Below are 11,285 nucleotides of genomic sequence, written 5' to 3'. Positions count from 1 at the left end.
GGGGCCATGGGGGTGAGGGAGCCGTAGGGATGGAGGGGCCGTGGGGATGGAGGGGCCGTGGGGACGGGGGGGCCGTGGGGATGGAGGGGCCGTGGGGATGGGGGGGCTGTGGGGATGGAGGGGCCATGGGGATGGAGGGGCCGTGGGGACAGGGGGGCCGCAGCAGCTCCCGTGCGTGGGGCCAGGGCCGGGGTCTGCGCGTGCCCGCCGTCGCCTTGGCCTAGAAAAGCAGCTGCGCCGGCACAGGGTCTGTGCGTGGATTTGGCCGGTCAGCTGATCCGGCACAGCCCTGCCAAGCACTCGGCTAATCCCTGGCGTCCTGCGGCGCTCGGCCCGGTGCCGGCGGAGCCCGCGGCAGAGCCGGTTTGGTGAACGGGGATGGTGCAACCCCCCGGCTCTGTCCAGGCACGGAGAGCACCGGCACCAGGGCGGGGGGTTGGCACCCGCCAGGACGGGTTGTTTGTCCATCCTCAACCCTCTCACCAAGCACTGGCAGGGCCTGACATTGACAGAGCCCAGCGCTGACCCCGCTGTCCCTCTGCCCCCGCAGGTCTGAACGGGGGCATGAATGTCAATGGCTTCTCTACTGTATCGCACCCCGGTACTTCAGGGACATTCCCGCCCGGCTCGGCGCCCGCCGGCTCCCAACCCCTCCGCACCTACGACTGCCTCTGGGACTACGCGGCCTACGCGCCCGCCAGCAGCCTCAAGGACGGGGGCCCGCCCGCCCTCGGACAGTTCCCGCTCAACGGCGTCGCCGGGGGGTCCCGGCCGCCGTCCCCGGGCCACGGCACCAACCTGCGGGTGGCCGGGCAGGAGTTCTGGGGCAACGGCACCGCCGGGCCCATGGGGCTGAACTTCGACTCGCAGGAGCTTTACGACTCCTTCCACGACCAGAGCTTTGAGCTGATGCAGAACGGGCCCGACGGCTTCTACGCAGCGGGTCAGCCCTCGCCCATGCTGGGCTCTGACACGCAGCCCTTCCCGCTGCCCCCGGAGGAGCCGGGCCCTGGCCAGGGAGACGCCGGCGGCGCCGCCAAGGAGATCCCCATCGCGGAGAACGGGGGTGGGCTGGTGGGCAGCCGGGAGCTGGAGGAGGCACAGCCAGGTAGGAGCCCAGGAGGGCTGGCAAAGCTCTGGGATGCGGCGCTGCAGCCCTGGCAGGCAGGGGCTGGATCCTGCTGGCGTTGGGCACCACATTCCCTGGGGAATCCCAGCCCCTCTGACCCGCCTGCCCCGTGTCCCAGATGGGATTTGTCCCGTCACAGCTCGGAGCTGGTGTTGGATCTTGCTAAACCAGGCCAGACGCAGCCCGGGGCGTCACCAGCCGGTGCTGTGGGAGGGCTGGGTGTCCCGGTGTGGGGAGCAGTGATGGCCTATGCTGGGGATACCCTGTCACCGTCACATCCCACCACCTCAGGCTCCATTCTCTGTCGGTTGTTCCCTTTAGACCTGAAGATCTGCAGCTACAACGGGGCCGCCGCCGGCGCGGTGCCGCTCGGGCAGGAGGGGCCCGTCCTGGCCCCCGGCGCGGGCAGCGGGTGCCTGGGGGACGCGTCGCCCATCGCCCCACGGCTGGAGGATTCCCACATCCTCAGTGAGGACCCCCTGGAGCCCTTCGAGTCCCTGGCCAGAGGTAGGGAGGTGCTGTGGACGTGGTGTTGGGCGCTGTGGTGGGCAGGACCGGGGCAGGGGGCATGGCCGTTCCTGGCCGCGGTGCCCAGGAAGCAGCGCCGGCCCCTGTGGGTGCCCTGGGTGCGGTGGCTGTGGCTGTGCTGTGGTTTTGGCTGTGGCTGCGGCAGTGGAGGAGGCGATGCTGCTGCTGATGATGGAGGTGATGGCCGTGGCCTCCCCCGGCGGGCAGGGGCGGTCCCGCGTCCCTCCCGCGTGCGCTCCCGGCCTTTCCCTGCCTTTCCCTGCCTTCCTTCCCGGCCTTCCTTCCCGGCCTTCCCAGCTCCGTGACGAGGCTGTTACTCAGCGCCTGAACTTCCGCGCTGGTGAACATCGCCAGCCACGGCCATTTTGGGCTCCTCCGCTTCCCAGAGGAGGGGGCGGGGCTGGGGGGGGCCCAAACCCCTTTAACCCCTCTGCTGCCGGAGCCTTTTCAGCCAGACCCCCCCCCGCCCTCCCCCGGGAGCGGAGATGAGGGTCCACAAGCCCCCGACCCTGGTGCTCACCCCCCTCCCCAGACCCCGGCACCGGCGACCTCTACACCATGGACGACTCGCAGCTGGTGAGCGACAAGTCGTCCCTGGAGGAGCCCCCCGACCTGGCCGCCAGCCCCCCCCTCCACGCCAGCCCCTTCAGCCTGCTGCCCGCCAGCCCCCCGCCCGCCCCGCTGCTCGAGGGCCCCGGCTCGCCCGCCCTGCACGGTACGTGAGACCCCGGGATGGGCAGAGCGGGGACCCCCACGCTGGGGGTGTCACCCCTCCGCCTCCGTGGGCACCCCACGTGTGCCAGCGGCGGATGAACCACGTGCCAGCGCTGGTAGCACTGCCTGACCCCCACGGGGGTGCCCTTGGCCGGCACAGGGAGGGGACGCCCAGCTCCGTTCACCCCCACCCCCGGCACAGCCCGGTGTCCTGGGCGGAGCAGGAAAGGCTCCGCTGACGTCCCTGCCCTCGGCTCCACAGACGGCAGCAGCGTCGACCTGAACAGCGGCAGCCACGCGGGACTGGGGGAGTCGGGGTCCCTGGAGCTTGACCCCCCGCTGGAGCCAGAGTCCCCGGCCCCGTCTGCAGAGGAGGAGGAGGAGGAGGAGGAAGAGCAGGAGGAGGAGGAGGAGGCCGCCGACAGCTGCCCGGAGACTTCGGCCGCGCCAGAAGGAGAGAGCGAGGAGGCGGCTCCGCTGGGCGCCTCGGCGGCAGGTACGGCCGGGAGCCCCCCCAGGTGCCCCCCAAGTGTCCCCCGTCCGCTGGCACGGCCCAGCCCAGCGTCCTGTCCCTGTCCCCTCTCCGTAGGGGATGTCCCTCGCCGGCGCATCGCCACGCAGGAGGAGGTTCGCTTCCCGCTGCAGCACGGGTACGTCTGACGTGTGCCCTGCCCCTCCTGCTGCGCTGCCCCCACACTGTCCCCCTCCTGTACACCATCCTGCCCCTGCCCCTTCTCCATCCTGCTCCTGTCCCCATCCCCTTTCCATTCTGTCCCTGACGCTGTCCCCCTCTCCCTGTCCCCTGCCCATCCTGCCCCACATTCCCCCCCCCAGTCCTGCCCCACATTCCCGGGCTGACACTCCCCGTGCCCAGGTGGAGGCGGGAGGTTCGGATCAAGAAGGGGAACCACCGCTGGCAGGGTGAGACCTGGTACTACGGGCCCTGCGGGAAGAGGATGAAGCAGTTCCCGGAGGTGATCAAGGTACAGTCCCGTGGGGGGAGCAGGGTGGGGGCTGCCCTGGGGTCCTGGTCCTTCACAGGCCCCCCCAAGCCCCTAACTGAGCTGATGGGTGTGGCTGTGAGCCCAGAGTGCTGAGAGCTCACAGCCTTCCTCCTCCTCCTCCTCCTCCTCCTCCCCCCAGTACCTGAGCAGGAACATGGTGCAGGACGTGCGGCGCGAGCACTTCAGCTTCAGCCCCCGGATGCCGGTGGGAGACTTCTATGAGGAGCGGGACACGCCAGAGGTGGGTCTGGGGGCGGCCGAGCCCCCCTGTGACCCCCAGCCCCGCGCTGTGCCGGGGGTGACCCTGACTTGTGGCACTGCAGGGTGTGCAGTGGGTGAGGCTGAGCCCCGAGGAGATCCCCGGGCGCATCCAGGCCATCACGGGCAAGCGCGGGCGGCCCCGCAACGCCGAGAAGGCCAAGCCCAAGGAGCCACCGGCCGCCAAGCGGGGCCGGGGCCGCCCGCCCAAGGTCAGGATGGTGGATTTGCTGAGCAAGACGGACGCGCGGCTGCTGAAGAGGCTGGAAGCACAAGGTACCCCCTGCCCGGCCCCACCGGTCGGGGGGCTGGCACGGCCCCTCACAGCCTGCCCCAGTGGGACCCCAGTGCCTGGTCCATCTATGCCCTTCCTTTCTTCCCCTCCAGAGGTGCTCAGCGATGAGGACAAGCTGAAAATGAGTAAAATCAAGAAGAAAATGAGACGGAAGGTGCGAGCGTGTGGCTCGGGGTGGGCGCTGGGGCTCCTCGGGTCTGGGGTGGGGGTCTCCCTTGTGTGGGGGGGTCTCTGGATCTCTAAGTGGGTCTCGTCTCCCCAGGCCAAGAACAAGCAGAAGCAGGAGGCCAAAGCCCCCAGGGCCAAGGAGACCAAGAAGAAGCCTAAGGTGGGTCCATGGGTACAAGGGGACCAGGGAGAGGGAGGAGCTGGAAGATGAAGATGGATTTTTCCTCCCTTTCCTTTTCTCCCCACACATCTGTGATGTGTCCCCAGGCCAAGGAGAAGAAGGGGAAGCCAGAGAAGGGCAAGGACAAGGCTCGGCCCAAGGAGAAGAAGGGCAAGGGGGCTCGGAAGGCGGACAAGGGGCTGGTGGCCCAGCGGCGCCTGGAGGAGCGGCAGCGGCAGCAGCTCATTCTGGAGGAGATGAAGAAGCCCACGGAGGACATGTGCCTGGGGGACCACCAGGTGGGCTGGGCTGAGGGGCTCGGTTGGGTCACACCAGTGAGCCGATGGCTGGCCCTGACCCCCCCTTCTTCTTCCCCGCAGCCCCTTCCAGCCTTCTCCCGCATCCCGGGGCTCGTCCTGCCCAGCCGCGCCTTCTCCGACTGCCTGACAGTCGTGGAGTTCCTGCAGAGCTACGGCAAAGTGCTGGGCCTGGACCCCGCGCGGGACGTGCCCACGCTGGGCGCGCTGCAGGAGGGGCTGCTGGGGGTGGGCGCCGGGGCCGGGCAGCTGCAGGACCTGCTGGTGCGGCTGCTGCAGGCGGCGATCTACGACCCCGGGCTGCCGCCCTACTGCCAGGTGAGACGGCCCTTACCTGCCCTTTCCCCATCCCCTTTTCTGCTCCTCTCTTTTCTTTTTTCTCCCTCCTCTTTCCGTTTCTCCCCTTCCCCTTTTCCCCCTTCCCTGACTGGTGTTATCAGGAAGGGGAGCCTGGATTTGGGAGGTGCTGCTCTCACTGCAGCCCCCTGTGTCCAGCCAATTCCTGACCCCCAGCAGCCCTTGGGGTGCCCTCAAATCTCACCTGCTGCAGAGACCCTGCCTGGGACACCCCTGGGTTTGCTCCCGCTTGGGTTCCTGGCCTGGTTTTCCCAGCCGTGGGGTCCTGCCTTCACCCACTCCTGGCAAATCCCCCGTGGGGACAGGAAGTGACTCCCCAACCCCTCCCGCTCTGCTCTCCCCAGTCCCTGAAGATCCTGGGGGAGAAGGTGTCGGAGATCAGCCTGAACCGTGACACCGTGTCTGAGATCCTGCGCTGCTTCCTGACGGCGCACGGGGCGGGCGCGGAGCTGTGCGAGGGGCTGCGCACCAAACCCTTCCAGGCGCTGCCCCCGGAGTGGAAAGCTGCCATCCTGGTCTTCCTGGTGAACGAGCTCAACAGCAGTGCCCTCATCATCAGGTGAGCCTGGGTGGGGGGCACGAACATCCTCTGGCCCCCTGGAGCGGGTCCCGCTCCCCCCCAGAGCTGCCCATCGCAGCCACCCCGCCCTGTCCTTGCAGTGAGATCGACAAGACCCTGGAGAACATGTCCAACTACAGGAAGAACAAGTGGATCATCGAGGGCCGCCTGCGCAGGTGGGTGGGGAGGGGCTGCCTGCACCCCCAGTGCGTGTGGCTGGGAGGGGGCACCGAGACGCCCACCTGTGACCCCCCGTCCGGCGCTGAGGGGTCTCGGGGTGGCATTGCCAGCGGTGGGGTGTGAGCGGGTGCCTCTGGGGCAGTGGGGGTGGGCAGAGGGACAGGAGTCAAACAGCTCCGCTGTGTCCTGGCAGGCTGAAGGTCGCCCTGGCCAAGAAGACGGGCCGTCCCGAGTCGGAGATCACGGGCCTGGAGGACGGACGGCGCCGGCGCAGCTCCCGCCTGACTGAGGACATGGACCTGGAGATGGAGGAGGAGGAGGAGAGCCGGGGACGGAGATCCCGCCGGGAGGAGGAGGTGGGGTGGTTCGGGGTTGGGGGACAGAGGTAGGGATGCTACTCTTGGGGGTCTCTTTCCCGCCTTCTGGCGCTTCCCTGACGGATCCATCCCTTCCCCAGGCCGACACGTCCGCGTCCAGCGTCCCGGAGCTGGAGCGGCAGATCGAGAAGTTGGCCAAGGTGAGCGGGGTGGTGGAGGGCTGGGGGTTCAGCCCCGCTGGGGGGCTGCAGCCCCCTCACCGCCCCCCACTCTCCCCACAGAGGCAGATGTTCTTCCGCAAGAAGCTGCTCCATTCCTCCCAGACGCTGCGAGCGGCTTCCCTGGGCCAGGACCGGTACCGGCGGCGCTACTGGGTCCTGCCCCACCTGGGCGGCATCTTCGTGGAGGGCGCGGAGGGTGAGCGGGGAAGGGGCTTTTGGGGGTTCTCCCAGCCGGGAGAGGACCCCACATCTCACCTCCTCCTCCTCCTCCTGCCCTCGCAGCGGCTGAGCCGACGCCCCCGGAGCCCCCCGAGGAGAAGGTGCCCCCCCACGTGTCCCCGGTGAAGGAGGAGCCGGCGGACGTGCCCGTTCCCAGCCGGACGAGCTGCCCGACCTCCCGCGCCCGGGGCCGGCCCAGGAAGAGCAAAGAGGAGCTGGCACAGCACTGTGGACCCCGACCCACCCCCGTCAACGGGGTCCTGGAGGAGCCGGAGCCCCTGGGGCAGAGCCAGCACGACCTCAGCCAGTCCGCCTTCCTCTCCTGGCTGAGCCAGACCCAGTCGTCCCTGCTCAAGGACTCCGTCCTCACCCCGGCCAGCAGCCCCGGCAAGGGGGACGCGGGGCTGCCGCCACTCGAGGCCCCCTCAGATCCCATGGAGGAGGAGTTGGAGGAGGAAGAGGAGGAGAGTGCCCCGGAGGCTGTGGAAAAGCGGGGGCCCTGGTTCAACCTGCTGCCCCGGACGCCCTGCGACGACCGAGCCCCCCTCGCTACCTCCTCGGCCGAGCCCTCCCCACAAGGCCCCGCTGTGCCCCCCCGCAGCCAGACCCACGGGGACCCCCCCAAGGGCTCACCCCAGCAGGTACCACACGGGGAGGCTGCACCCAGCACTTGCACCCCAGCCTGGGGGGCTGTGGGGAGCGTGGGGGGCCCTCAGCCTGGGCACTGGGCACCCCCAGGGTGGGGGACAGGCTCGGGGTTGGCACGTGGAGCTCAGCCGAGCTGCCCCCAATCCTCTGGGCTGTGAGCTGGTGGGAAGGGAAACAGCTCCAAGGCTGGGGGGGTTGCGGGACTGGGGACCAGGGGGGCTGCAGAATGAGGGCCAAGGATCAGGGGGGGTGTCTGGCTCTCCTGACACCCCCATCCCACCCAGCTGAACGGCCTCCCCACGGACGCCCCCGCGGCTCCCCTGCTCGCTTCCACGCCGGTGCACGCCGGGCCCAGGGCCCACGGCGCCTGCCCCCGGAGCCGGGGCAACCCGGAGAAGCTCCAGGACGTGCCGGGACAGCCCAAGCGCCGAGGGCGACCCCCCACCAAATTCTTCAAGCAGATTGAACAGAAATACTTGACGCAGCTGACGGAGCAGCCCGTGCCCCCCGGTGAGAGCCCGGGACCCCCAGGGCGGGCGGTGCCGGTGCCCCGGCACGGTGCTGAGCCCTGGCACTGCCTTGCAGAGATGCAGAGCGGCTGGTGGTGGCTGCGGGACCCCGAGGAGCTGGAGGCCGTGGCCCGGGCGCTGCACCCGCGTGGCATCCGGGAGAAGGCCCTGCACAAGCACCTCACCAAGCACAAGGAGTTCCTGCGGGAGGTTTGCCTCCGGGCCACCACCGGTAAGGGCTGCCTGTGCCCCCGGGGTGGGGGCTGCCTGTCCCCCTCCCTGAGCCCACCCTCCATCCACCCAGACCCCTCTTCCACCCGCACCCCCAGGCCTGAGGGGTGCTGGCTGTCCATCCCCTGAGCCCACCCTTCACCCCCCAGACCCCATCTTCCACCCGCGCCCCGAGGCGGCCGGTGCCGCCGTGTCTCAGGAAGTCCTGGCCCGGTGGTCGGTGATGGACAGAGCCTACGAGACCGACCTCGGCGTCCTGCAGTGGGTGGAGGAGCTGGAGCAGCGCGTGCTGATGGCCGACCTGCAGATCCGGGTGGGTGCCGGGGATGGTGGTCTCTGTGCCGGGGATGGTGGTTTTGGTGCCACGGTGACCTCCCCCCCACCGAACCCCCTTTAACCCCCTCCCTCCCGCAGGGCTGGACGTGCCCCAGCCCCGACTCCACGCGGGACGACCTCCGGTACTGCGAGCACAAGGTGGAGCCGCTGGAGGACATCACGGTCCGTTCCCGGCGGGACGGGCTCCCGCTGCGCCGGGAACGCACCAACCCTCTGGATCTGGCCGTGCTCCGTCTCCTGGCGCTGGAGCAGAACCTGGAGCGCCGGTACCTGAAGGAGCCGCTGTGGCCGCTGCACGAGGTGGTGGTGGAGAAGGCGGTGCTGAGCAACCCCGAGGAGCTGAGCCTGGGCCCCACTGAGATGTGAGTGACCAGCAAGCGCTGGGAGGCTCAGGCGGAGCAGGACCCCCAGCTCTGGCTGAGCCCCCCGATCCCCCCCAGAGCCTACGAGATCACGCCGCGGGTGCGGACGTGGCGGCAGACGCTGGAGCGGTGCCGGAGCGCGGCCCAGGTGTCCCTGTGCATCTTCCAGCTGGAGAAATCCATCGCCTGGGAGAAGTCTGTGAACAGAGTGGTGAGACCCCGCTCCGGGGGTGAGGCAGGGAGGGTCAGAGCCCCCTCCCCAGCCTGACCGAGCCCCCCCTCCCCACAGACCTGCCTCGTGTGCCGGCGCGGGGACGACGACGAGCACCTGCTGCTGTGCGACGGCTGCGACCGCGGCTGCCACCTCTACTGCCACCGGCCCAGGATGACCGAGGTGCCCGAGGGCGACTGGTTCTGCTCCGTCTGCGTGTCCCGGGTAGGTCCCCGGGCCGTCCCCCACCCGGCCAGGCCGGTGGTGACCCCGGGCTCGGCGTGACCCCCGTCTCCTCCCCGCAGGCAGGGCAGTACCGGGACCCCGTCTCGCCCCGGCGGGGCAAGAAGCGGAAACGGGGGCGTCTCGGGGGGACCCCGGAGGAGGAGGAGGAGAACCCGCGGCGCCGCCCGGCCTTGCGCCGCCGAGAGGGGCTGCCCATGCCCCGGTACCCGGGAGAGGGGCTGACCCCCACCAAACGGAGGGGAGTGACCCTGCGGGGCCAGCCCAGCGACCTCACCTTCTGCGAGTGAGTGGGGCCGGGGGGGCCGCAGGGAGGGGGCTCGGGCCGTGCCCCCGGGGGCTCCCCCTGACCCTGCCGCTCCCCCAGGATCATCCTGATGGAGATGGAGTCGCACGAGGACGCGTGGCCCTTCCTGGAGCCCGTGAACCCCCGCCTGGTCCCCGGCTACCGCAAGATCATCAAGAACCCCATGGACTTCGCCACCATGCGCACGCGGCTGCTGCGGGGAGGGTGAGCGGGGGGGCCGGGGGTCCCTCCTGGGGACAGGGGTCCCTTTGGGCCTGGCAGGGTCTCTTCCAGAGATGGGGAGTCCCTCGGGGGCTGGTGGGGGCCCTTCTGAGAATGGGGATCCATCCCGGGCACGGGGTCCCTCAGGGGCCGTTGGGGTCTCTTCAGGGGATGGAGTTCCCTCCTGGGGATGGGGCTCCTTTGGGGCTGACGGGGTCACTCCCGGGGATGGGGGTCCCGGTGGGGGCCATGGGGGTCCCCGGCCGCCCCTCACCCACCCTGTCCCCCCCCCAGGTACTCGAGCTCGGCGGAGTTCGAGGCCGATGCCCTGTTGGTGTTTGACAACTGCCAGACCTTCAACGAGGACGACTCCGCCGTGGGCCGCGCCGGCCACGCCATGCGCCGGTTCTTCCAGAGCCGGTGGGAGGAATTTTATCAGGGAAAACACGCTCCGAACCCGTGAGCGGGGGGCCAGCTGTGCCCCCCCTGTGCCCCCTTGGGGCTTGGGGTCCCCGTCACCCCACGAACTGCCTCCTCTGGAGCTGCTCTCGCTGCCTGCTGATCCCACACGGGGGGTCTCGTCCCCCCTCACCCCCGGCAGCGTGAACGGGCCCCCCCAGCCCCGTGGCCCCTTCCCGCTGCCCGGTCTCCCCCCTCTCTCTGCCCCCCATCCTGCCCAGACGCCCCCCCAACCCCCAGCACCACCAACTCACAGACTGTGTAAGCCAAAAAGAAAAAAAAAAGAGGTGTTTTTTTTCTTTCTTTCTTTTAAATTTAATTTTCTAATTAAGAACAGAAGCAGCCCCCCCCCTCACCCCCTCCCCAGAGGAGGGAGAGCCCCCACCCCCCCCGAGAATATTTAATGATAGCAATAGTTTAGTGAATGTCCGAGCACTCCTGTGCAGCGTCTCATGCATTAACGGCCAGTAAAGTGGACTTAGCCCCCCCTCGCCCCCCACCCTGGCCGGGACCCCCCGCCCGCTCAGACACTTTACGGGGAGGGGGGGCCCCCGGTGCAGCCCCCCCTGCTGCCCTCGGACCCCACCTGGCTCCAGGGACCAAACTGGGGAGGGCTGGGGGGGCCCGGCACCCCTTTCCCTGCCTCCAGTCTCAGGAAGAGCCCGGCCCCCCCCTCCCCGGCACGAGGACCCCCGGGGCTGGGGGGGGTCCTGGCCGCCCCCCTGCCCCCGACTGAGATCCCTCAGGGACGCTACTGCAGGCCCGGGGGGGGTCCGGCCCCCCGACCCCCCCCACCATGGACTTGAAGCCTCAGCGGGTGTTGCCCCCCCAGACCTCACTGGGCTGGGGGGGGTTGCACTGGGTGGGGAGGGGTCCCCCCCCGGCTGGGGGGGCCCGAGTTGGGGCAGGGGTCCCCCCCAGGTCCCCCCATGCTGTGGATGGCCCGGGAGGGGGCCAGGACCCCCCCGGCCCCCCCGGCCAGGTTATTACGGGTACTCGCTCTGGGGGTTTGGGGCGGTTTTGGGGGTCCCGGCGCGTCCCCCCGGCCCCACAGAGCACTGAAAACAACTCACCTACCTGGGCAGGGGGGTCCGGCCGCGCCCCCCGCCCCCCCCCCGTCTCAAAGTAGCCTTTTTTCTATCAGATAAACCTCAGAAACTTTTTATTTTATTTTATTTTTTTGCTTTGAACTAAGAGGTGATTTGAAGTCTATTTGAACTGACTTTATATTACGCATAAATATTTATATTTTATCTAAATAACTGCGCTGTAACGGACTTTTTTTGTGGTTTTAAGTCACGTTTCGGATCCGTCAGGTTTTTTTTTTTTTTTTTTTTTTTTTTTTTTTTTTT

The 11,285-nt window shown here is 68.9% G+C and overlaps 2 protein-coding genes across 5 annotated transcripts in view; one reads left to right on the top strand and one right to left on the bottom strand.

Annotated features, from left to right (window-relative positions):
• The window catches only part of BAZ2A (bromodomain adjacent to zinc finger domain 2A), a 17,079-nt gene extending 5,887 nt beyond the window's left edge, over positions 1-11,192 (top strand). For 3 of the 4 annotated variants that reach the window (XM_017836665.1, XM_017836664.1, XM_017836663.1), the window contains exons 3-28: positions 551-1,108; positions 1,451-1,636; positions 2,190-2,372; positions 2,634-2,867; positions 2,961-3,021; positions 3,246-3,354; positions 3,515-3,616; positions 3,699-3,909; positions 4,021-4,256; positions 4,364-4,555; positions 4,637-4,891; positions 5,275-5,489; positions 5,591-5,665; positions 5,863-6,025; positions 6,127-6,186; positions 6,268-6,403; positions 6,490-7,067; positions 7,359-7,584; positions 7,660-7,815; positions 7,964-8,127; positions 8,229-8,512; positions 8,591-8,723; positions 8,802-8,948; positions 9,029-9,252; positions 9,334-9,477; positions 9,769-11,192. In XM_017836665.1, coding sequence (XP_017692154.1) covers positions 551-1,108; positions 1,451-1,636; positions 2,190-2,372; positions 2,634-2,867; positions 2,961-3,021; positions 3,246-3,354; positions 3,515-3,616; positions 3,699-3,909; positions 4,021-4,256; positions 4,364-4,555; positions 4,637-4,891; positions 5,275-5,489; positions 5,591-5,665; positions 5,863-6,025; positions 6,127-6,186; positions 6,268-6,403; positions 6,490-7,067; positions 7,359-7,584; positions 7,660-7,815; positions 7,964-8,127; positions 8,229-8,512; positions 8,591-8,723; positions 8,802-8,948; positions 9,029-9,252; positions 9,334-9,477; positions 9,769-9,937 — 5,201 coding nt within the window. In that variant the 3' untranslated portion in view covers positions 9,938-11,192. The remainder of the gene's footprint in view (positions 1-550; positions 1,109-1,450; positions 1,637-2,189; positions 2,373-2,633; positions 2,868-2,960; positions 3,022-3,245; positions 3,355-3,514; positions 3,617-3,698; positions 3,910-4,020; positions 4,257-4,363; positions 4,556-4,636; positions 4,892-5,274; positions 5,490-5,590; positions 5,666-5,862; positions 6,026-6,126; positions 6,187-6,267; positions 6,404-6,489; positions 7,068-7,358; positions 7,585-7,659; positions 7,816-7,963; positions 8,128-8,228; positions 8,513-8,590; positions 8,724-8,801; positions 8,949-9,028; positions 9,253-9,333; positions 9,478-9,768) is intronic. The other variant, XM_017836666.1, reaches the window with a different exon arrangement.
• RBMS2 (RNA binding motif single stranded interacting protein 2) overlaps positions 10,744-11,285 on the bottom strand; it is a 9,387-nt gene continuing 8,845 nt past the window's right edge. Inside the window, exon 11 of the mRNA XM_017836602.1 lies at positions 10,744-10,791. Within this exon, the coding sequence (XP_017692091.1) occupies positions 10,744-10,791 (48 nt within the window). The remainder of the gene's footprint in view (positions 10,792-11,285) is intronic.

This window comes from Lepidothrix coronata, unplaced genomic scaffold (genome assembly GCF_001604755.1).
Source record: "Lepidothrix coronata isolate B3197 unplaced genomic scaffold, Lepidothrix_coronata-1.0 Scaffold281, whole genome shotgun sequence".
NCBI classification, from domain to species: domain Eukaryota; kingdom Metazoa; phylum Chordata; class Aves; order Passeriformes; family Pipridae; genus Lepidothrix; species Lepidothrix coronata.
The sequence above is the reverse complement of the archived record's forward strand: the minus strand, read 5'-3'. Positions and strand labels throughout refer to the sequence as shown.